At 36.1% G+C, this 26,112-nt stretch overlaps 1 protein-coding gene across 2 annotated transcripts; it reads right to left on the bottom strand.

Moving 5' to 3' along the window:
* Positions 1-201: 201 nt before the first annotated feature.
* On the bottom strand, positions 202-26,112 carry LOC133870261 (protein PHYLLO, chloroplastic). 2 transcript variants are annotated; one of them, XM_062307349.1, is made up of 28 exons: positions 25,860-26,112; positions 25,568-25,777; positions 25,185-25,402; positions 24,507-24,624; positions 24,228-24,344; positions 23,802-23,903; positions 21,768-21,827; positions 21,586-21,654; positions 19,270-19,374; positions 18,948-19,142; positions 18,504-18,602; positions 16,725-17,288; positions 10,989-11,213; positions 10,053-10,355; positions 7,830-7,897; positions 7,372-7,530; positions 5,737-5,862; positions 5,531-5,644; positions 5,319-5,436; positions 4,980-5,135; positions 4,553-4,795; positions 4,251-4,418; positions 3,942-4,085; positions 3,009-3,470; positions 2,158-2,445; positions 1,910-2,067; positions 1,696-1,803; positions 202-654 (listed from the first exon to the last, which is right to left on the bottom strand). In XM_062307349.1, the coding sequence occupies exons 1-28, from the start codon at positions 26,019-26,021 to the stop codon at positions 411-413; spliced, it is 5,103 nt and encodes a 1,700-aa protein (XP_062163333.1). In that variant the 5' UTR covers positions 26,022-26,112; the 3' UTR covers positions 202-410. The 2 variants fall into 2 exon arrangements, with proteins under 2 accessions (XP_062163333.1, XP_062163342.1); XM_062307358.1 differs by lacking the exons at positions 23,802-23,903; positions 24,228-24,344; positions 24,507-24,624; ... (1 more) ...; positions 25,568-25,777; positions 25,860-26,112 and having other exon boundaries at positions 21,751-21,821.

Below are 26,112 nucleotides of genomic sequence, written 5' to 3'. Positions count from 1 at the left end.
TAATGTTAAAGAAAGCAAGAGTAATCTAGGGTAACACTCTTGCTTCCCTTGGTTTTTCAAGGTTTTTAAAGAGTTTTCCCCGATATTTAAGAAATATAATGGATTTTAAAAAAGTTAGTGCGCTTACTCCTTACAAGCAAATAACTGACTACCCACTAGCAATACCGTGTCATACAAGCTAAAATTCATTATTAGGGCACATTTGGTATACAAAATAACCATTTCATTAAAAAATAATAGTTATCACTGAAAATGAAAGACGCTAAAATTGAATAGCTATTCATATTCATTAAACCCTGAATGCGTATTCTGCTATTTGGTACAGTGCAATACGCCAATATTCTGTCAGATTATCATCAGCTGACATATGTATCTTACTATAAAAAGGTTACAGCTCTCCGTAGGACTCTTTAGATTGAAAATGACGTCGTTTTCAGCTTCGTAAAAAATTGTCTCAATGCACTGATTATAGGGAGAGGGTTCTCCAGATGAGCAGCATGGCCACAGTTGGGAATCTCAACTATCTCATGGATATTGATGCCACGGCAAGCTTCATAAAACATTTCTTGAGCAATTGTCTTGAACTTTGTATCCTTCTCCCCATAAATGAGCACAAGGGGCGTTTTGCAATGCTTCAAGTCTTCCCACAATGGCCTATAATGCAAAGAAAAAGAAAATAAAACTAGTAAATAAAACTGATTTTTGAAATTAGTGTATGAAACTCCTAAAATTACATAGAGAATGTATGTTCTAGAGAGCATAGAGAATGTGCTTTTTAGTTCAAATAATTCTTACAATTTTGGTTATGAAGATTTAGGAAGCCTCACAAGCCCAAGGACTATCTCTACGAATGACCAGGACAGACAAGCAAGAAGAAACAGAGAGGCAATGGCCCAAGTAAAACATAGTGCTTCACCTATCAAGTGGAACCATAATGTAGCAAAACAAATTCCTTTCTTTCTTTTCCTCCTCCTTCAATTATTTTTTGTTTTTTTTTTTATGACAGTAAATGGAAGGCATTACCTAATTACCCTGATTTTCGGGGTCAAATAGATGCTGCACTCTGAGACATTGTTAGAAACAAAATCACCCTATGTGTGTATAAGTAATAAAACTATGTCAAACATGATCTCCATGTTTGAATTTGTGCATTAAAAGATACAGAATCAAGAAAAAATAGAACATATGGACATTGCAGAATTGTGTTATCAATGTTCTACAAGAAAGTAACTTATCTAAAGTAACCCCACATGGTAGCACACTCAGCCAGGGGCTATGCCTCCACTGTGCCAAAACTCAAGCATTATTTTTTATTTAAAAAAAGACTTGTTCAGAGCATCATGTTTAATTCCGCATGCACAGTATATAGCACATCTTGTCCCTAACGAAATTTCACAAGTTGACAATGGTGAAATTCTTTGTAAACATCCAAAGAGGTATTTGATGAAAATGACATGAATTTTACTTTACACATGCATCAATTGATTCATCCCAAGAACTTAAACCTCCCAATCTTAAAATTTCAGAAACCGGTTTCCAATTCCATAAAATTCTGGCTTAGATATGCAAATATAGAAGGTGCAGAACATATTTATAGATCCTCTGTGGTCCCATCATTTTAAAGGAGGGACAAAAAAAAACTCAAGACGCTGATACTTTAGATGAGGAAAATTTTAGAACTCCAGATAAGCTTACAACTGCCTCCCAACGCTTAAGTCAGACAGAGCTTTTGCAAGATTCCACACATCATCATGCTGCAAGCGGCTGGTGACTATTTGATTGAAGTGGGGATGGCCTCTTAAACTGTTTAAATGCAGAATTTATTAGCCGATTAATAGGCCAGGAATCATGAGTATAATGAAGGCAATCACAGAAGCTAGACAATCTGAAAGAGAAACCTAGAAATCACCTTTTCCACAGATCTCCAGCGTACCAGGTGTCCACAAAGAGTTGTAAGCCATGAGCAACAAGGGAACGTGCTCTGGAATCATCTTTAGCCCTACGAACTTTTCTTGCTACTTTATCTTTTAAACCAGGGCTTCCAGCTATTAAAACAGCTCCTTTGATCTACATGATACATATTTATTTCTATTAACCACAAAAGAATAAATGTGAAGCTCAAAATGATGATCAAAATCTCAAACATCACCGGTGTACCTTATCACTAAATCTCAGGGCCATGTGTAGTGCAATTCTTGCTCCCATTGAGTATCCCACACAAATAACTTTCCCAGGAGTAATTTGATTAATCATTTTATATAATATGTCTGCAACTACCTCAATAGAAAAACTTGGCTGCGTGGTACCATGGTTTTGTAACTTTGATCCCCCATGACAAGGAAGATCAATTGAAATACACCTAGCTGATCCTGAGATGGCTTTCATGATAGTAATCCAGTCTTCACCAGTCCCAAGAAATCCATGAAGAAATAAAACTATATTATCCTGCAACAGCTAAATCATGGTGGAGTGAGCATGCAATAAAGGAACACAACTATGGGTCGATACATATCAGTCTCAACAAGCAATGGCAGCAGAAAATTCAAAGAGTTATTAATAAGTAAAATTATTGTCACGGAAATTGTCCAGCAACCATGCAAAATAAATAACATATACACAGTAAAGCAACAATTTGATCTCCACGTCTCAAAACTGAAGATGCCAGGCAACCTTGTTATCAGGAGATCATCCCTTCATGTTCATAGAGTGCATTTCATTTGAGCTTTTTTAAGTCAACTAAAAGAGGCCAAGTTTTGCTAAACCTATTCCTGCTGTTGATACAATTTTGCTAACAAACCACTATTAACTATGCATTAATAAATCAATTAACTTTTATTGGCAGAAGAAACTGATTACAAAAATTATGGTTCCCAAGTACCACATCTTACTGTTTCCAGTAACTGTAGTGATTATGATCCCAAAGAATGAGAGAGCATCTAGGTACATTAACTCGGCGAAAGATGACAAAAGAAAAAGGATAAGTACAGTAGTAAAATTCTTCTACTTACACTGGTTCTTTGTCCAACCTCATGAACTTTGAAGAAACAAGAGTAACCCTTTGTATCTATATTCAGTTTGTATAAACTAACTTGCTCCCCAGTAAACTTTCTGCAAATGACGCTGTGGTTAATTTGAAGTTTCTGCAGAACTCGATTAGCATCAGCAACAGAAGCTTCTACGAAACCACTATATGGATCACGATCAATCCTGAGAGGATCAGTTGTAACATCTTCTTCAAGCCAGCGGTATGTTCCTAGGCCATGGGCTATAGATGGGACCAGTTCATTTTTCATCGCTTTGCATATGTCTGCATTCTGCAGCTCAAGATAGCAAGAAAATTGAATGTATGCTGACAAACCTAGGCCACTTTCAAATGCAGCACTGACAACAGCCATCTTTCCCTGGTGTTGTGCCCAGCGTGCAAGCAATGCTGCATTTTCAAATCCACCAATGACACTTGGTTTGATAACCTGAAACGACCAGTACAACAAATCTAAATCAGGATAACACTAATAATATATTTAAAGATGATCTTTTGGTAATTGAGAGTTTTTTCTGCACTTCCTCCAATATATAAGGTTCCCCCAGCCCTCCCCCTTGCTTTGGTTATGGTTTTGTTCCTTGGAACAACTTTCTTCAGAATCAAATTAACAGTGAAGTATTGGCACGCAATAGTAGTTGCAGACAATGCTCTTGCATTGCTGGCAGCAAACATGCAAGAGCTAGGCCAATCTAAAAAGACTTCACTAATAAATGACCCCCATAGATAGTCCTAGTTGAGCTGAGTTACCATTAATCCTTAATTGCATGGTAGGTATGTCAATCTCTTTATCTATGAAGTAAATAAATAGGTATATTGTGGTGTAACTTCATCACCAATGAAAAGCATGAAACCAACCTCCAATACAAGCTTATAATAATGAAAATTCACTGTCACTTACAACGGCAACTATTCCTGGGTGAGTATACTTCGCAACCTTTTCAAGAGTATTTTCCTGAATATTGCCAATTGTTTCATCCAGAGCTACAGGCAAGCCACTTTCTTCACAGAACTTAATGATATCATTTTCATCCTGAACAGGTTCCTGGTATAAAGGAAAATAGTAAGCTAAACAATTACTTGACAAGAAACACCATGACTATCAATGGAGATCAATGTACAATTAGATTTAATCAAGGATATCAAGTATTATCCGTTCCTTAGGAAACACAACGGGTAGAACAGTAATAGTCATGGATAAAGAGTATACCTCAATGTACTGCAGGTCACAGTCCTTTACGAAAGAGCTAAATTGTATAGCTTCTTCAAAGGTCCAGCCACGATTTGCATCTGCACGGAGATCTATCTGGCGTCCAACCCTCTTTCTTACTTCTTGTATTACTGCGGCATCGTCCATGGGGTTCCCCCGACGTGCCACCTGTAGTGGGAATAATTGTTAAGCTAATTAACATTTCCAATACACCCAAGCCTTTAGAAACATCAGCTGCATTGACAACAGCGGCATGTCAAACAAACATTAAGCGGCCCAATTTAGCAGTATGATTAACTTACTTTCAGCTTTATTGCAGTAAATCCTTCTTCAACGAGAGTTTTAGCAGCATAAGCTACTTCTGAAGGAGTTCCATTGGAATCCATAAGGGCACAAATCTTAACTTTTGATGACCTTTCAGATTTATCTCCCTCATTAATCTGAGGCTGTAGTATGTTTAATAAACTGGAACTTTGTCTGGCTGCTATGACATTAAGAATGGCCATTTCCAAGCCACATCTGACACTAGGAAAGATTGAAGATGGCTGCATAACCATGAAATCAATTATTGCATAAAATATTACTTCATAAATAATGTGTGAAGGAAAGATATAACTAGCAACAAAAGAAAAAACATAACCATCGAAAACTTTTGATTTTTGTTCCTTTTAAGAATTTTATTGACTGGCAATATTGGCATTATACTTGCACAATAAGGACGGGACCTACCGGGACTCCCAAGTTGTTCCATATCCAAGAAGAAAATGAGCCCTTTAGTAGAGGAAGGAAGCAACTAATCATATTTCCTTTTATAACATGAAGAATAAACCTGAGTTGCTGTTCAACATCAAGCAGGTTTTCTCTGTGGATTTCAAAAGGTGCCACCTGTTTAATAACAACAATGCATGATCAATTAATTTTTGAGATCTTGAGGGATGACTGGGAGGGAGGGAGACTGATGATAAAGATAAAAGAGAGCAAATTATGCCCGCTTGTTCCATGAAGGGTTATATCTTCATTCAAAGTGAATATAGTGGATGTAGAGAGCAAAAATCTTCTAGAGCTAACCTCACCAAGCCCGACACTCCCATCTTCAAGATATAAAGACAAAATAAAACCTTCTCTGTAAAACTTGCTACTGTCTTGATCAACTGTAGTCATAGTAGATGGTGCACGTAGTGGGATTCTGCCACAGACAAAATTTTGAAGATATACACCAAATTCCACAAATTTGAAAGACTACAGGAGATTGCGTTTCATTATGTAAATGAAATACCCACCTAAACAGTGAGTAATCCATTCTATGGATCTTGCAAACGGAATCTTGAACAGAAAATCTCAAGAGGGTGCTTAATGCATCATTTGCTGCATGGCTTGCGAATTTTCTCAAAATTCTGAGATGCAAGGCACAATATGTCAGCAGACATTGACAAAACAAGGGACTAAGAAAAAGATTAATCGAAGCAGAGCATTGGCACCTAACAACCTGTGGAAGGTGGCATTGGCATCAATGGAACTCTCAACTTCAATTACACAATCCATCTCATCATGTTGAGATATCAATAAAGCATCTTGAAGCTCCAACTTTGTCTGCACTAGTAAATGCTTCACACTGCACATTCAGATTTTCTAAAGTAATTAAAGCAGGAATTGATTCACTAAGATATCTGATTCATATGTTATAAGCATACTAAATTGCAAGATTAAGCTCTTTTCACAAATAAATATGTTTTCCATGGTCCTCTCATTAACAAAATACCTATTAGACAAAGAAAAGACAGCTATAAAATGTCGATGTAGTCATTTTCACAATATGTAATGTATAAAGATATAGCCTTAAGGAGAAAATTCATTTTTCTGACCCTCAAGGTTGGTTGGTAATTGTTTAGGAGGGAGATAGCTTCTAAATCTTCAAAACCTATTACTGATTTTAGAGTTTTGTTGAATTCTGCTACTTTCACCACTTCTAATTAAACAAGTAGGCTAATAAAGGACATCAGAAGATTAGCAATTTTGTAGTTGGGTAGAACCCCCTTTTGGCACCTTTTTTTTTTTTATAAGTAAAATATATTGAAAAGGCGCAAAGGGGCGCAACCCAAAGAACACAGGATGTATACAAGGAACCCCTAATGAAAAGAACATAGAGAACATCTATCTAAGAAATCAAAATAGGAACATTCATGCATTAACTTAATTCTATCTCTCCACATAAACAACATTTGAAGCATCTTTCTCTTCAGATTCGACAAACTAGTCTCACAATCTTCAAAACAGCGTGCATTCCGTTCCCTCCAAACGCACCACATCAAACACAACGGAGCCATGGCACCTTTAGATATCACTTTGGCACAATTGATATACTCAGCCCAACTCATATATAATTGTATGCAACAAATTTTACAAATTACTAGATGATTTGCATACTCACGTAAAGCCTTCCTTTTTTTCTTTTTTTAAAAAAAGTAAAAAATTAAAAAATTAATTGAAGTCGCATGATTATAGGGTTTCAATTAGGCACTTGGGTTTGGGGGGTTTTCTTCTTTGGGGGGTTTTTTTTGTATGAGGGGGGGTTACTTTGTATCTTGGGTTTTATTGTATCATGGGGGGGTTCTTTTGTATCTTGGGTGTTTGATGGGGGGTTTCTTTTGAATCTTGGGTTTTATTGTATTATGGGGGATTACTTTGTTTCTTGGGTGTTGGATGGGGGTTCTATTGGGTTTTATTTTATTATGGGGGTTGCTTTGTATCTTGGGTGCTTGTTGGGGGGTTTCTATTGTATCTTGGGTTTCATCACTTTCATGTGGGTTTTGGGTGTTGTGGGTATGTTGTTTCTTATGGGTTTTCTTGGGTTTTTCATGTGGGCTAACTAAGTTGCTCCTGTGTATGCTTCTTGTGCACTTAGGGGCGCCTTATGCTTTTTTAATGAAATTTTTTTACTTATAAAAAAAAAATAAAAAAAAATCATCTCATATTTAAAAATGTGATAGTAACTACCACCTTAAAGCACATATAAAGAAAAAAATGGTGCAGCAATTCGAGACAGAAGTATGTCATAGATGTAATCAGTCAATAGAGATAGAAGAACAAATTAAATATGGTAACTATCTATCTAGGTTTATACCCATGTGCCGCGCACAGCCTGTGGATCGAAACGCTATGAGAGGTGTAAAAGTATTGCTTCAGTATATTTGGTTCAGTTCTCTCTGCAACAGGAAGGAGACTGAAGATCGCACCACCGTGATTGTTTATCACGACTACTGTCATTGGTTTCCGTGATTTCCTTCAAGCAAATAATTTTTTTTTAAATACTAGAGAAACAAGTTTTGGTATCAAAAGAACAGACAAGACAGTAATTGTACATCAGTTACAATGATAAAATGTTTAGAAAATATAAATCAAGCCGCTAGTTTGTTAAGGGAATGTAGTTACCTATATCGTCTAACATGTATGAAACAAGATACTAGGAAATTAAAGAAGCAAAAAAAAAAAGAAAAAAAAAAAAAGAAAAGTAAAATGAAAGTGAAAATGAAATGCATTAAGATAATATGACACAAGCCTGCAAAACTAAAAGATTACCACCTTTGATTCAAAATTGCCAAGCCATTTGTATCATGGAGGAAAGAAACATCTCCCATCACACAAAGTACCTGAACATAATTATAGAAACATGAATCAAAAATATTTTGTCTAAATCGGAAATATAACAAACATTAAAAAAAAAAAAAAAAAAAAAAGTAGAAAAAAGAAAAAGAAAGAAAGAGGAACAAGATCAACTTATACTCATGGCAGGTAGCTATTGCAAAAATGAAAGGAGAAAGTTCCTCCTTATTTTTATCACCGGCAGAGGAAACAGCCCCTGTAGAAACTTGTTTCTTTACAAAGCAATTCTACATTGGGCAACTTCCTATCATCTTATATTTACAATATGAAAACAAAAATAGAATCAGGATACGTATATGATAGGTTACTAAACATCTGAAACTCATGATCAGGAGACCATGAGAAGTCCTTTCATGATCATTGATAACACCATCAACTGTCAACCAAACTAGGTGACCTACAGAATCTAACCAAACAACATTAAAATAAGCTTGAATTACTCTTCTGCAATTTATTGCAATACTAGTAAAATTACACTACGATAATAAAAATATCAGGACGTGTTTTTTTTTTTTTTTTTTAATGACGAAGAACCCCTCCAAGGCAGGACCACTTCGTATACCCACCCCTATCAGTTAAACCTCGGATCCATGTAAAGTGCCCCCTTCATACATATCGGGTAATACTCCGGCTTCGCCGGCGGGCTGGCCCCAAAGAATTATTTACATTTAAGGGAATTTGAACTTTAGACCTCATGGGACTACCACAAAGACTAAGGCCCTTACCACTTGAGCCAACCCCTTGGAGTTAATATCAGGACATACTGCCCCAAAGAGTTCCAGTTAAAGTCAAATGTACCAAGAATCATCTCCTTGTAATAATATCAACAATCAATCAAATTCCATGGATGGTATAAGGCCTTTAAGACTGTATCACTGCCACAGAATAATTCCTTATATTTCCTGTTGATCTCAGTAGAAACAAAAACATAATCAGATGAATCGTCAAACAAAACTTGATTGTTTTTCTTTCTCATTAATAACAGGTCATTTGGTCTGTCTGCCTTCTCTCCCCCTCTCTGTTCATTTAGAAATAGTTTTTGTTGTGATGGATAAGTGCCAATATGAGAACTGACAGAAACAGAAATGAAGATATTAGTTTTAAGGTTGGAGTGGCACCAATTGAGGATTCAATGAGGAAGAGTCACCTCAAGTGGTTTTGCTACAGCAACAAATGCCTAGAGATGCACAGATACGAGAAGAGTGACATCACCAAAGTTGGAGTGAAAATGGGCTAAAAGAGGCCACAATGACGTGGGTGGAATTACGGATGAAGGACATGCTAATTAAAGATGTAATAGAATAATTGAGTTGAATGAAGAAAAATGATTCATGTAGTACATCCGAAACGACAGAACACTGTCGCCCACAAATCTCTAGCTATATCGCAGTGGAGTGAGTTGTTGAATTATAGTGAGATGGAACTTGGTTGTATGAATGATCTAGCTATCAACAAATCAATTTCTCATTCTACTTGCAAAACAAATTTCCATACATTGATTGAACTTGGGTAAGAGACTGTAGATGGCAATACTCAAAAGGATAATAAAAAACAAAAAGAGCAATTATATCTTTGACTGTAGCTTATGGATGGCTCATACGAGAGAGAGCAAATAATGACAAACATTGGAAAACAACTACTGCTACAAAAGAAAGGCACTTTAAGTGTAACAGCCAAAGAAAAAAGAAAACACCATTCACAATTGGCATAGACTACACAAACTTGTGCCTGGCTTCAAGGGGAAAAAAAAAAAAAAACGTTTTAAGAAACTTTTTTTTTTTTTTGATAAGTGAAGTATATTCAAAAACCGCAAAGGGATGCAACCCATAGTACACAGGACGTATACATGAAGCCCTTAATTCAAAGAAAAAAGAGAACACCTATCTATAAATTCAAAATAAAAACACTCATGCATAAACTGAATTTTCTCTCTCCACATAAACAAAAAGAAACGTTTTAAGAAACTTGATAACAGCAAAAAGAAATAAAAATGACATCGTGAAAATCTCTGTCGAAATGCCCATCAACAGTTTGTACGCAGCACCAGAAAATTCCTCTAACTGAAGAATAATAGCAGTACCCAGGACTTAATACTCATAAAATAGTTCAATTTAGAAAGAAAAACAAATCTTGAGAACTTACACGCCTGTTGCAACCCACGGCAAAGCCAACAGCTGTGCTGAGCAACCCATCAATACCACTAGCTCCCCTATTCCCAGCCACCCGTATCCAGTGACATGGTAGTTCTGAGTATAACATTGTAGCTGCAATACTATGAATACCTTCTGACCAATTAAGTCCATACATATCTAAATCGCGTATTGCCATGCTATTCCCAACAAAAAGAGCAGACTTGTATGATAGTGTTTCTGAAATTACTTGTGCAGCTTCAGGTTCAGTTAATGAGTACTTGGTGCTAATTTGGAACGATATCTCCGATGCAACCTACAATAAAGTGCAAGAAAACTCAAAAGAAACAAAGCGTCAATCAATATACAAGGAAACAATTTTAACCACCTGCAAGTGCAATAAGACATGCATATTACACTAAGCAAAAGCATTAAGTTCATTGCAACACCCCATGTATAATGGGTGAAACCTAAAAAAGAAGAAAAAAAGGTACTGTTTTGTTCTCTTTCTAGATAGAAGAGAAAACAGCAAAGCAAGTGAGCTATAAAAGTCTCCCTTCAGGATAAAACCAACAATTCTAAAGCCCAAAATTATGTCCTTAATTGAATCAGGACCACTGGTGACATCCTAAATTGAATTCAAGATCGTGCAATCAATCTCAAACCACCAAGGAAGCAACAATACACTCTGCATACAGAAAATTAGTCAATAGCAAACTTCAGAGAATACAACAAAAGGCTCAAACATAGGTATAGTATATCATATTCGTTCACAGCTAATTCCAGCTGTTTAGTAGGGCTTAAGTTGGTACCAGCCAACTTGGAGCACTAAAATATCCATCTCTATGACAAGGAGTTTGCCACAGAAACATGCCAAACTGGGAGAAAAAACAACATAAATACAGAGCAGCATATAGTATTTAGAGCCTCATTGCCTGGGATCAATTACCACCATATTCAGTAATTGTAGAAAAGAGCTCCACTTCTTATTCTTTTTTGGAGAGCTAGCTTTAAGTAAACAATCGGCAAATTCAACAATGCCACTCTGAATCCGATGAGTTACAATGTGTGAAGGATCGTGACGACATGGATGCTCGTCAACCATGATATATGAGCATGGAAAGCACTGCTCTAGCATCTGAGAAATACGCTTGCTTGTTATCCTACTCCCAATCTGTATGCAGTTCAAAGTAAGGCAATCAACAAGATGAAAAACTTATGATAAACTATAAAATTGGCATATATATAATCATAGATTGTATTCATTACAAGAAACATATTCCATGTTATGCCATCCTTAACATTGTTCACAAAGTAAATTACCGCATTCCAAACTATCTTTTTTTGATAGGTAATCAAATAAGTTTATAAAAAGCATAAAGGCGCCCCTAAGCATATAAGAAGTATAAAAAAGGACACCAAAACAGCAAAAAAATAAGAGAAGAAAGGAAAAACACCCGCAAAACCCAAATACAGGAGGAAACACAAACACACCAACATAACCGCATACCAAACTGTCAAAACATCTATTTTACATCTCAAGAGGAAAAAAAAAACCTGGCTAAAGAGATTATTTAAAAAGAGACAAAAGAAATATCCCATCACAATTTGTTATTTTTGCAAATGGTAATGAGCAGTAATAGTCATCATTGGTTTAACTCTCGCATTTTAACTAAAACTGTAGCATGAATTAATCCGAATGATCTTTAATTATAAAATGAAGTAAACAGTATGGCATTTAAGTCCATGATGAAAGGAGTTAACTCTCATCTGGCGCCCCTTTTACCATTGTATGATTTAACTTCACCCTAAATTCTTAATTTTTAACACAAATTAAATAGTTCTAATGGAGAAAGTATTTTAGTCATGCAATCTTATAAAAATGCTTACTTCTTTTCTTTAACTTCATGCTTAATTTTGTGGAATACTCTTTTCAGTCAATTTGGGATGTCTTGGGTTCTGCCTCAACGGGTTTTCGATTTGCTTGCTTGTTGGTGGTCTTCGGGTAGGCTGAGGAGTGCTACGGTATGAAAAATGGCGCCTACTTGCTTCTTTTGGTGCTTATGAAGGGAAAAAAAATAATCGGAGCTTTGAGGATTTGAACAAGGCCTCGGAGGAGATTTTATCCTCCTTTTATCATACTTTGTATATTTGGACTACGGCTTACGTGTCCCCTTTATCATTTAGCTTTAATGATTTTCTATCTCGTTTCTCTAGTTAGGCGTTTTATTTTGTCTACTCCCAGTGTACTAAGGTGCGCCTTACGCTTTTAATGAGATTGGCTTATTACTTATAAAAAAAAACTTCATGCTTAATATTTCATTTGTAATATAAATCAGGTAATTTTTCATGGAGATAGAATTTTATCATATCATTTTTGATAAGTAGAATTTTATCATATCATATTAAGCCAACACCAACCAAATTTACTCATCACATTGAAACCTAACACGACGAACACAAATGTAATTGTGATCTCATACAAGTCACATTCTGATTATTTTTCTTACTCTTCTAATGCCAACTGAGAGGGGGAATATGATTATATAAGGCATCTCACCATCTACTTGATGTAAGCAACAAGCTGGTTTTGTTCTATTCTAGTTTTATTCAATTTAAAAGTCAAAGGTATTTTTGGTAATTTTGCTATTTCTGGACGTGTTTTTTTTTTTAATCTATTAGGTCTTATTTTAGGTTTTATTAGAGTTTTAGGATTTTATTTGCGGGTTCTGCTAGTTATTTAGTTTGGGCTTAATAATCAAAATCCATCAAGTCCAAATTATATTGAATCAGGTTTAGTTTTCTATAAATATTTATGCAACTCTTACAACCCGATACAGATAACTTGTGAGAATTTTGCAGCAAATTATGCTGATGTTTGTGTTACATAATCCATTTTCAAGGTTGTATCAAGGAAACCCTAAGTGCAATACTTAAGAAAGTTCGGTATGATGTATACATCTACCTTCTTTCTTTTTTTGTTTTCTCTTTAATTTCCATCAACTTTATTTCCTTTCAAACCCAAAAATCTCTAGAATAAAAACCCCAACACAACCACCCATTATTAGCATCCAAACCTGCTACAATTATCGAGTTACTGTTCACATCCTCGAACCAGAACTGATTTTCTTCCTTTTCTTGCTTGTTTCTATCTTATTGCTCAATAAATAAACCTCAGCCCAACTAATTTTTTCAGGCATCTCTACCCAAACCATAATCCAGACAACCTTATCATAATACCTGCTGCCAGGAAAAGTTCCGGTGACCAAAATTTCTGTTTTAGCCCTTAAAACTCTTTAAAATTCAAGCTTTTCAAGCCCCAATGATAGGAACCAAAGGGTTTCTATTGATTGAAAAAAAAAAAGAAAAAAAAAAAAGAAAAATGGATAAATCGATCGCTTTGAGGGGACCGAACCTCCAATTAATCGCCTCAAATTGCCTTATGCAAAATTATGTTTTTTCTTTACTAAATTGCAATACGGCATCTACATTGAATTTATAGAATAAAGTATGACTTATTTAGGTAAGAGAATCCGGGGTTTCCTAACATTCTCCCACCCTTAAAAACAATCTTGCCCTCAAGGTTGATTATTAATGAAACATGTCTTCAATTCCGTCCTTGGTCCCATGGCGGCCACCATGTCTTCGTTAAAGGCAGTGTATCGGGACTGATGCGCGATACAAGAGGACCAAAATAAATTTTTTAATAATGTTTATTTTATCAGGAGAACCACAAATTTTTTTGAATCAACATCACTCTTTCGGACATCATGTAGTCGACCCTCACAATTTGGAGCAAGCACTTCTTTGTAGTCATTGGACTTTGTCTATCAATTCCCTTCCAATAAAGCCTTGCCAAATCTGATCATAACTTGCTTCTTCATCAAATTCTAGATATGGTATCTTAGCTAGTTATTTATCCATTTTGTACCCTTCACTCACTAGCAATTTAGCATCCTTGGCCATCATAGGATTCATGATCTCCTCAGTATTAGAACAATTATCAATATTGAGGACATCTAAAAAATTCGGATGAAATGAATTCCAACTCTGAAACTTTTACCTTTGAGTTGGTCGAACATTTGTACCCCAATCTCAGAAGGGGGGCTGGGTATTAGGAACTTGTTGATGTTCAACCACGCTTTGTTAGGTAAATGGTTATGCCGGTTGGGAATTGAGAGAGATGTTTGGTGGAGAGTTGCGATGGACTCCAAGTTTGGCAGTTTGTGAGGCGGGTGGTGCTCCCTTGAGCCTGTAGGTGCCCTTGGAGTGTTGTTGTGGAAGAACATTAAGAAAAGGGTGGGAAACTTTCTCTGGTTTTGCTAGATTTGAGGTAGGGGATGGGGTTAGGACAAAATTTTAGCACGATATGTGGTGCAGGGATACAATTCTGAATGAAGTTTTTCCTGATCTCTTTGGTATTGCTCGGGTGTAGAATGCCTCAGTTGCAGATAATATGGAGGTTTTAGGTGGTTCTAATCAATGGAACGTGAGCTTTGTTAGAGAGGCGCATAATTGGGAAGTGGTTGTCTTTGCTTCCTTCTTCCAAGTATTGCACTTAGTCATGGTAGTAGAGATCATGCAGATAGGCTCTGATGGGTCTCTTTCAAGAAAGGATTGTTCAAGGTCAAGTCCTTCTTCAACTCCTTTGGCTTGCTCTGAAAGTAGAAGATTTCCTTGAAAGAGTGTGTGGCGAACTCGGGCTCCTTCCAGTGCGGCATTTTTTACGTGGTCGGCAGCCCTAGGCAAGATCTTTATTGTGGAATATCTCAGGAAGAGGCATATCATCATTGTGGACATATGTTGCTTGTGCAAGAGAGATGGAGAATTTGTGGACCACCTTCTTCTTCACTATGATGTGGTTTCCACTCGGTGGAATAACATTTTTACTCGTTTTGGTATGTCTTGGGCAATGCCTAGTTGTATCTTTAGACGGTGGCTTTTTTGTTCCCACTATGAATTAGCTTTGCTGATTTTCTTGTTCGTTTTTCTATTCCTAGTTAGGTGTTTCCTTTTGTATACTTCCAGTGTATATAGGGGTGCCTTACGCTTTCAATAAGATTAAATTTACTTATTAAAAAAAAAACCTACCTATAAAAAAAAAACAAAAAAACTTTTACCTTTGTCACAGCTAACTCCTCTTGCATGGTAGGAGCTTTGCAAGTCAAGATAGAAAATGAGTTGCTTTTGCCAATTGTTGATTGATCTACCACCTTGATTACTTGACAATTTTTCTCACCGAGTCTCTCCTCTCTCCTAGCAAATAAAAGAACAACTTTCATGGTTTGGGGTCGTCGAGCCTTGACTTCTTGTTGGATTTTTAGCCGAAGTCCTTCAATGAATGTCCCCACTAACTATTCTTCGGACCAATAATGAGTTTGATTAGATAACTGTTCAAAACGACTTATGTATTCCTCAACTGTTTATGTTTGCCGAATTTTTGCTTGCTCACCATCCATATTTCCATATGTTGAAGGACCAAATCAAATTTTTGCTTCCTCAAAACAATATTTTAAAATCATGGTTTGGGAATATTCTAGTTACCTAGCATAGTAAGAAGCAGTCAGTAATTGCTAGATCTAATGCAGAAGCTGAATTCCAAGCCATGGACCATAGGATATGTGAGTTATTATGATTGAAGATTCTACTAAAAGAATGTGGATATGATTATAAGGAGCCTATGATATTATACTGCGACAACAAGGCTGCAATTAATATTGCTCATAATCAAGTTTAGAAGATCGAACTAAACACATTAAAATTAATAGATATTTTATCAATGAAAAATTGTGTGCACGGTTGATTTGTACACCTTATGTGAAAACAAGGGAGCAACTTGCGCAATTTGCAGATATTTTGACAAACGTAGTGTCCAGTAGAGTTTTTTATTCAGCCTTGTGAAAGCTGGGTATGTAAGACATTTTCGCCTAAGCTTGAGGGGAAGTGTTAAAGATATGCGGCTAATCTGATTTATTCTCCAAGTCCCCCATATTTTATTTCCATATAATTCTAATTAATTATATTTCCATATTAGAAATGTATTGCTCTTCTATATAAACCAGTGTAACTATATCATGAATTATCAAGGAAAATAAGACCATATTTTCTCTTCTTCTTTCTCCAATTTCCCTTCTCTTTCAACTATTTTCTCTAGTCATTTCTAAGTTTTCGTCTTCATTTTCTATACCAACCACTTTAAAATCACCAGCATACCAAATCAAATCCATGTTACTTATAAACTTTTGGTGTCCTATTTCTTGCTCGATCACATACTAATGACATTTTCAACTTCCAATTCCTCTTCAACTATCAATTTTGGACCATGATTCACAATTTCCCAAACACTATTAAATACAGGACCCATAATACTGCCTACATCAGAAATTACTGCAATTATGGGAACTAGGCTGGATGGCAAATAGCTGCTCAAGATGTAAACATATAAGCCAAGCCACAATTGATAGGGTTCCTTTGGGTGTAAGCTTAAATAAAGTAGATTTTTTTTTTTCCAGTATCACCAAGCTATCAATACTCTTCCTATGCACAACATAGGGCTTCAATTTTCAATCAAGTTTTTATTATCAATAGCTACAATCAAGATGAGTCAGATGTCTACAGGAGTTACTAAGAACTAACACTGAAGAAGGTAATAAAAATTAGCCAAAAGAAAAAGGTGAAAGCATACCTGAATAATCACATCGGCCTGCAACCAAACCCTAACAGAATCTGAAAGCAGAGCATGATCAAGATGGTCAATAAACATAAAATTCTCTTCAAGTTCAGGAAAAGACACAAGCTTTCTCAATCGTAACCCTGACAAGATGTCAGGCACAGTAGGCCACTGCAGGTGTTTAGCCAAGAGAAGAGCTGTCCATATGTCATCCTCTGTATGGATTGCACCAATAAGTAAAAGCCCATTCTTAGCCTTCTGAATAACATTTAAAACCTCTGTCATTTGTCCATGAGTATCAGTACATGCATGAGAATGTTGTACTTGAATATATTTAGTAAATGGTTCAGCGTTTGACATCCAAAAGTCTAACCCCTTCAAGCAGCTTGGCACCCACTTGCTTGGACTATTTTCTAGCGGCTCCCTGAAAGGGCAGTTGATATGAACGGGGCCACGAGGTGAAGAGGTTGCCCAATGTACAGCAGAGTCAAGTGTGGTAAGTAACACCCGTGCAGGAATCTGATCAGTGGCTGCAGGAAGACTGAAGAAAAACCTCACAAAAGAACCAAAATGGTTCACCTAATATACAAATTCAAAAATGTGATTCATGAGTATGCTAAAAAAAAACTTGGACATAGTCTCATTGCAGCAAGTAATCCATGATCCATGCAGGTATGCAGGTATGCCCTGATAGAAAATCAGATTTTCAAATTGCTTCATTAAGTTAGGACTTCTAAGACAAATGAAGCTGTTCGGAAAGATAAAGTTCATACAAAACATAATATCAAAGACCTACATTCATGGTGAAACAACCCAAAAACCAGCACCAGCAGCCCAGATTATTAACATCTTATGAGTTATGATAGCGTATATTTTAAATATTTAACACCCCTATAAGTTAACAAAGAATGTGGTTCCCACCACATATGATAGAAGCATACATGTGCTACATGCATGATTAGGTATTATCAATTGATGATGCAAGTACATTAGTTCCTCTCAGTGAAGAAAAATTGGGAACCAAAAGCTTGATTTATTATGGAGCTTTCTTTTGTTTTTAAGCTGCAAAAGGTAAGATACTCTTTCTACCTAACAAGGACGAGCAAAATAGGAGACCAAATACAGACATCACTTTATATATTGAGCAGATACGCAAAAGACATTTTCAAGCATTACATTTCATACCGACACTTGATATATTATGGAGCTTTCTTTTGTTTTTAAGCTGCAAAAGGTTAAGATACTCTTTCTACCTAGCAAGGGCGAGAAAAATAGGAGACCAAATACAGACATCACTTTATATATTGAGCAGATACACAAAAGACATTTTCAAGCATTACATTTCATACCGACACTTGCTGTATAAGCATACATTGATAGTAACTGGCAGAAAATATTCAGCCACTATCCATCCTTAAAATTCAGATTTTAAAAGAAGGGTTATTAATTACGATGAAATACATAATCACTTTGTCTTTCTCGTATAATTTTTTTTTGATAAGTAATAAGCCAATCTCATTAAGAGCGTGAGGCGCCCCTTACTACACTGGGAGTATACAAAAGGAAACGCCTAACTAGAGAAATGAGTAAGGAAATCAAGAAAGCTAAAAAATAAGGGGAACACATAAGACACAACCAAATATCTATTTAAAACAGTTAGTTTCTTTAAGAGCTGGAACATGCAGTATATCATTCAAAAGTAAAGGAGGAGCAGGAGGAGAATGAGGGGTATAATGTGTTCCAGTAAAAGAAAACTTGAAAATGCAATAATGCACTAAATTGATTGTTTCATACCTGATTAATTGCTTGGTTTGCTCCAGCATCCTGCAACTCTGAAGGACGATCTGCAGTGAGCAACAGAAGTGGTACAAAATCTTGACTAGCCTCCACAACCTGTATATTCTCACTTATGTATGATAGTAAATAGACAAAACTAAGCTACATATGTATGTGAAAAATCCAAGTTTCAAGATAAACATAAATGAGGAATGAAAGCCGAAGTAGAATAATGGTAGAATAAGAAAAACTGTGACTGTGACAGATGATCAAAGCAAGTCATAAGTAAAAAGATGTTACAGACTCGTACTTTGTGGTTGAAGTTCTGTACCACTATCATGGATTCACAAGAATAAGCCCACCAAAATGAAAATAGTAAATTCCAATTTATGTCATAGTCGATAAATTTTCATTTGCAGCTAATAGATGGAGTCCATATCATAAATATTCAATAAGACTCACAGCAGGAAGAAGATTTGAAACTGCAGTGCCTGATGATGTTATGACTACTGCTGGGTTGTGAGATCCTCTTGCATAACCAACAGCATGAAATGCAAGTGAGCGCTCATCAAAACATGCAATGCATGTTATTAGGGGATGAGTGGAAGCGGCAACAGCAAGGGGGGATGATCTTGATCCCGGAGCTACACAAAAATACTACAATGAAGGATAAATCAGAGGCATGTATATCAAAGAAAGAGAACAGCTTTTTTGTGACAAAAAACCCCTTCAAGGCAGGGCCCCTTTGGGAGAAAGAGAACAGATTTATAATACTTAATCTCACCGTTAGACCAAGTCGAGAGCATTCTTCAATTATAAGGGATGCCCAAACAGTGTTGATGTTGGCACAATCTTGTGTAGAGTAACACATTTCACTGGTATGATCCCACTGATAGTAGAAAGAGACATAGAACATGAACAATCTTCACACCAAGTTTGTTCCTTCTACAATTGTTACGCTACAACCTCAATATAATTAACATAAAAAGCTCAATAACAATCACTAAAGACATGCACTACTAGAAAAATTGTGCACTATGGAATTGATAAGGTGAAAAGGCAACCTTCTTAGAGGAGAATATTTTTATTCCGGGACACAATATTAAACTCCTCAACCCTCCCTGCTGCAAGGGTTAGTTATGATAATGAAAGGAATTTCACATTTCAATATTTCACGTCCAACTGATGCCATTTAAAAAGAAAAATATAAAAAAAAATAAAAAATAAAAAAATAAAAGAATAATTGCATAAAATTCTGACAATTTGAATTAATAAGTGAAAAATGTTCACTCAGGAGACTTGTCTTTACTAACTACTAGACCTAACTATCCACAGGATCTTCTCCAACTAATTGGAGTCAACTAATCATTCTTGATAACCAGTTCATCCTCACAAAAGCAATTATATTCACCTCTAGGAGGTTGATATCACTTCTAACAAAATCCTCAAATCATTTGCGGCAGTCCTCCCCAAAATTAGAACTTCAATTCACATATTCTCTTGCACAATGCTATTCATTATTTTCTTTTTCTTTTCTGGAGTTGCAAAAAGCTAAATAAATCACAAAAAGTTATTGCTTTTCTTTGACCATCTTTGACAATCTCAATGTTATTTCACTGCTTACCATTATTATGACTACGATCAGATATTCTCAATTAATGTTCTATTGCTTACCACTTTTATCTTTTAATGTCTTTTATCTCAACTTCCACATGCTTACTTACATTGGGAAAATTAAATATCCTCCAACATTATTTGCCATAAAGTGTGATAGTTGGTGCATACGCAGGCTAAAAAGAGCAGGAAACCAATCAATTCATGCTTGTATTGGTTGAAGATGGTGGCTCAAGCTGGGGCTGCACCCATGTTTCTGTTGACTTTGACAAAGTTTCACTAGTGTTAAGTTAGTTAATCAAGTTGGTTCCAGAAACTAAGCCTTGCGTCAGACCACACTGAACTGAAACCAAACTTTTAGAAAAAGCTTCTCAAGTCTACTACTCTCTGACCCTAGACAAGACTAGAAAACCACCAAAATTACTAAACCGCACCATGCAAATCTGCTCTTAAATTACATCCAAAATTCTTTTTCTTTTTCTTTTTTTTTCTTAATCCTTTTCATTAATCTTTTAATTGATAATGCTTCTACAATTCATAAGACATAGTAAACTTTTTGTTGAAGATGGAAACTATTTTATTCTCTCCCTGATTTTATTTACTCTATTATTCTGATTGCAATCTCCTAATATTTCCTTTCCATAATAAGTCTTGTATTCTCTCCTATTTAAACCCTACGTAACCGTATGAAAGAATATAATCGAATAAGAGCATTTTCTCTTCCTCTCTTCGTTCTTCTTTTCTACTCTGTCTCATAAACCAGCTTAGCAGGGGATATCCAAGCTCGATCATTTAGTAACTCAGCAAGGAATCCAATCTGAAAGTCAGCTAGCTTAGTTGTTGCAAAGAGTGATTTTCAGGCTTATAATATTTGTGACCACCATGTTTTTACACTATCCGAAAAAATCAGAACAGAGGCAAGAACAATATACCCACATTAGCATCAAAATGGTTCTAATATCAGCATCCGTTGGGGTATTAATATGTCCTGATCATGCATATAAGCCTGTCTCTTGCACGTTCACAAATGGATGAAAATTCTAACCTCACAATGGACCTTACATCATCATCATCATTGTAAATCATAGCACTAATAATAATAATAATAACAAATTACTCCCCAACAAACAACAGAGGCTCAAAGGTCCCATCTAAGTTTTTTTGCAATATTTAGTGATTACTCATGTCTTGTACTCCAATACACATTATGCAGCACAAGTTTGAAGACTACTGGCAAAGTTTGACATAAATCCAAATATCTTTAGTTACATAAAAATACAAACTGTTGTACTTAATTCATCTTGCATATGCACAAGGCACAAGCAACCTTGAGAAAATGCCACATAATTCTTTACTTTTCTTCTCACTCCATGTATATTGGCATTTGACCATGGCCGCTTGTGCATCCACTTTTCACTGTTAGCGGACAACCAAGATGCTTAAAAAGATATGCTTTTCTATGTTTACAGACAAAATATTACCATACCATGTTACTGGCAACAGCAGTGGTTGGTGAAAGGCTGATGCAGAATTGACAAGAACATGGAGCCTCTCTCTGCAATATAATTCCAGTGTCACAATGATGCAATAATTGTGAGCCCAACCTCACTTTGGCAAATTGAGAGTCAAAAATATAAAGGACGAAAATTACCAGGAAAAGGAGGATACCAGTTCCATAATGTCAGCCATCACTTCTCTTCCTCCTTGCGAAAGAAGGTTAATGTATACCTACAAAATCATCTTGCTCACTGATAGAACACCAAATAAATTTTTTTTTTTTGATAAGTAATTGCAATTATATAAAAAGCGCAGAGGGGCGCAACCCTTATACACGGGAAGTATACAAGAGAACCCCTAACAGGGACGAACAGAGAATAAATTTAAAAATTCTACATAAGTAAAAGAACTCAAACTATGATGAGGCGCTATCCAAAAATACTCAACTGGACATCCCTAACTGAACTCCAGCTAATTCAATTCTTTAAAAAAAAAAAAACAGCCCTCAAAGCAAAGAAATTTCAGAAAGCTGAAAAGTATTCCATATTTTTCTTATTTATAGTTCAAAGGTTAAGTTAGTAATAGTAAAAACAAAGCAACTACACAGTAGGCATTAGTCAAAGAGTTAAGTGATGATTGGATAATTTGTCCATAGCTGTCAACAAAAGAAAAGGAGAATCACCAGCATCAAAGCATACACACAAGTCTAAATTTAAGAAATATTCAACACTATTCTTATTATTCAGATTTTTCTTTCAAGAATTTGCTTCCATTATTTCCCCCTCTTGAACTTTCCTAATGAATTGAAACGATGACATACATAAAGAAACTCATTTTTTAACAAATCAAGATTATAAGTGTAAGTAAACACACAAATGATAGACTGAGTGTACAAAAGATTAAGGATAACAGTTGCGTCTCCTCTTTTTCACTAACTTTCAAGAGTTGAACTTTTTATTACAGATTTGATTGTACCCTTTTATTTTAGGGTTTTCTTCTATATTTCCAATGTACTATGGTTATCTTTTGTGCTTTCCAATAAAAAAAAATAAATAAATAAAACAAACTAACCAAAAGGTGAACAGCAACACGTGTACAATGCAGGTTAGAAGTTCTACTCTTCTCCCCCCCTTTTTCTGTCTATTCTTCCTTCAAAGAAAAGAAGCCACCACAAAGCTAAGACACACTTCTACCTTGTGAATGAGGCATTCATCCAATATTTCTAATCTTGAGGTAGGCAAGCCTCATCTCCTTTGACTAAAAGGAGGGTCAATACGTACCCATTTAGTCCTCTCTGAAAAGAGCAAGTCATGCAAAAACGCAAAAGCTCGTCAGAGCCTGAACTGCTTAAGTTGGCATTTTTGGTTCTCGTGAGCTCCAAAGTTGGTCAGCGTCTGATTTTGATGCAACATGTGATGTACCCAGAGGTGAAGTGGCCTGTCTATCTCTCATTTTTCATCCACATCTAAGTTTCCTTCTCAGTACAGCAATAGGTAGCGGAAGCTCCTCAATCCTCTTCCAGCATACTATCTCCTTTCTCTTTTTCTGCGTTTTATCCCTCATATCCACTACAACCTAGAAAAGTTTCATGACCATAACTGACACTAGTTTTTCAACCTTGTCAAGTTTTGGAACTAGGATGGAAAATGAAATTTTAAAGTTAGCTAAAAGTTCCTAACATGTCACATTGAATCAATTTGACACTGCCTTCTGAACCTCCATATCTAACCAATCTGATTAAATAAGAATGTCTGTCACTGCAAACAAATATAGATACTTTTAATACCCTTAAAATTCTCTATGCAAACAAAATCTATAGAACAAACCTTGAACAATCAAAAACATTTAGGACAAATCAGCATATATTACTTGTCAATATTTTTAAGACGAGTGTTACTTAATCATTTGTAGAGATTATGGCAGTAAACTTGTCATTTTAAATGTGCATATCTTTCTTGGTTTTTTTGCTGTCAACTAGCATATTATTATCAATAGAATACATATTACAGAAATTGTTCTAAATATCGGAGACATTTGGTGAAAACAAAACCAAGAATACAAGAAACTATGAATACCAAACAACCACAGGATTAGAGGAAAAGTAATATATATTTGCCGTCTGCAGACCAATGTTGGCAATGGCATTTCACCCAAAAATGAATCACTGAATGGTAGAATTTATCTAAAAAAAACTAAAATCCATACCATCGAAAGAGTTTCATCCGCCACCACATTTAGCTTTCCAAGAGTAGATCTTATGCCTTTGGAGTGCCATTTCTCAGTAGTCGGACAAGAATAACGACTGGCCTGAACAGGAAAAATCAAAGTAAAAATGTTATATAAGAAAGTAGAAAAATCAATTTTTTAGGACTACTTGTAATAAAATTCTTCAACTCCCCCCATGGTTCTTTACTTTTTACCTTCAAGCACGTCAGGAAATCACTGAAAAGCCAATGTCAAAGGACTTCCACATGGTTCTTTACTTTTTACCTCAAAAATTGGTTTTTAGGTAAATATAGCACTCAGACTGAAAGTCTTCCAACCAATACCAAAATATAACAAATCAACCAAATATGAAAAGCAGGGAATTATAGAAACAAGAGCATTACGGGAAATGAGAACCTAGAATACCTGTTTGAGAGATAACTCATAAGAACAAACAGCTTCTTCAAATGAACAAAGGGAAGAATCACTCCACGCAAGTGTTGCTGCTAAAATAGAAACACCTTCATACTCATGTAATTCAATCTGTTAAAATCATATTGTTAATAATTTTAAAGCTTACACATTTGTGCTACCGCGTTATCGTCTAATCTTCAAGGATGATAATAAGCATGAAAACAAGGGGAAGAAAAAAGGCAGGCTCCACATAGTTGCATTAATACATATGCAAACAGATACAAATTTCACCTGAGGAATGAAAAAGTATGAAGAACCAGCCTCATGTACCATGGAAGATGACTCCATGTTGAAATTAATATCCATAAAACCATAAGCCATTATAGAGGTTGAATCATTTAACAGATATCTGCAGAGAAACCATACATACATTCTTTAGTTGATCTAAACAAGTCAAAATCCGTCTTTAATTTATAGGAAGGAAACCAAAAAAAAAAAAAAAAGGAAAAAGAAAACGAAGGGGAGAATGTATTGTAAGATTTATATTAATTTTGGATAATGGAGCATCACTCCATCACAAGTGAAGCACATTAGTACACCCTCTAACTCAACCTTCATAAGGTTTAACATAAATCCTTTCAAGTACTTTAGTACTGTTACTGCAATGAAGTAACCAGTAACCAACGGCAAGTCGTAGCTTAATTTGGGGTGTTTGCTATTACACAGACTTTAGATATGAAATAGCTGCTAATCCAAAAAAAAAATATGCTTATGCAAAACTGTTATTGAATCTATTTTCAATGCAAATAACACAATCAACTATCAGTAACCAATGAAACGAAGATGTTCTAATGAGTCACAAGACATTCTAAATGAAAGTTTAAAAAGCATAGAGAACCATTTGATCTATATGCTAGTATGCCCACGTTAATATTAGAAGAGCCACAAATGAGAGAAAACGAAATCAACCTTTTGGTCGAACTAAGCTCTGCTGAAGTAAAAGAAGAAGTATTCGTGAAGTAAATTGCAGCACCAATTCCAAAAACTCCACAGCTTTGTTTCAAGTAGAGTGATTTATACGTTGGATTGTCTGTATTCTTTGAAAGGAAAAAGAGAGGATACACTGACGACTCCGCCGGTTGACAGCAAAACCAGTTCAAAGCTTTTGGACTGGGAGGCACAGCCACCTGCAGATTCACAGTCACATTGCATTATCCGTAGAAGACCTATCAGCGACAGAAACTTGTACAACTTGGCGTATTTCAAGTTCTTAATAATATCTCACTCTATCTAATTCACCAATTATTGTGTATTGCTATTTTGCTCTATCTTAAATGCCGCAACAGTTGTACCTGAAACCTGAAGATTCCAGTGGCAGCAGCAGGAGGATCCATCTTCATCTTCTCAACGGCCTCTGTGATCCTCTGGAGCCCCTGCTCAAGCGTCAACGCCGGAGGAAGAGTACGCGTAATGCACGTCTCGAACACCAAATCTCCATCCTCAGTTCCCGACAATTCCCCGATTTCAACCACCGGACCGTCTAATCTCACCGCTTCAACAACCTAGCGAACCAGAGAAAAACTATAAGTATAACAACCGCGAAGCCAGCCGGCATGCGAATGAGGCAAGGAGACTCAGAAGGACCTTGGAATTAGGGAGTTGAGGAGGGAGGCGGAGCAAGTGAAAGCGCGGGGAATTTCGACTGAGAAATGTGAGAGTCGGCGGTGGCTTTCCGCGCCGGACAGACCGTTTAGTGCGGAAGTGGAGGTCTGAGAGGCGGGGAGAGAGGGCTCGAGCGAGTGACATTTGGGAGTTGAGAGCGAGAATGCGTGCAGGTTGTTGTGTTTGTGTACGTATGGCAGAATGGGAAATGTGGAGAGGTGGTGGAGGAGAAGGG

Source organism: Alnus glutinosa, chromosome 1 (genome assembly GCF_958979055.1).
Source record: "Alnus glutinosa chromosome 1, dhAlnGlut1.1, whole genome shotgun sequence".
Taxonomy (NCBI): domain Eukaryota; kingdom Viridiplantae; phylum Streptophyta; class Magnoliopsida; order Fagales; family Betulaceae; genus Alnus; species Alnus glutinosa.
Note: the sequence above shows the minus strand (reverse complement) of the source record. Positions and strands in the feature narration are given on the sequence as shown.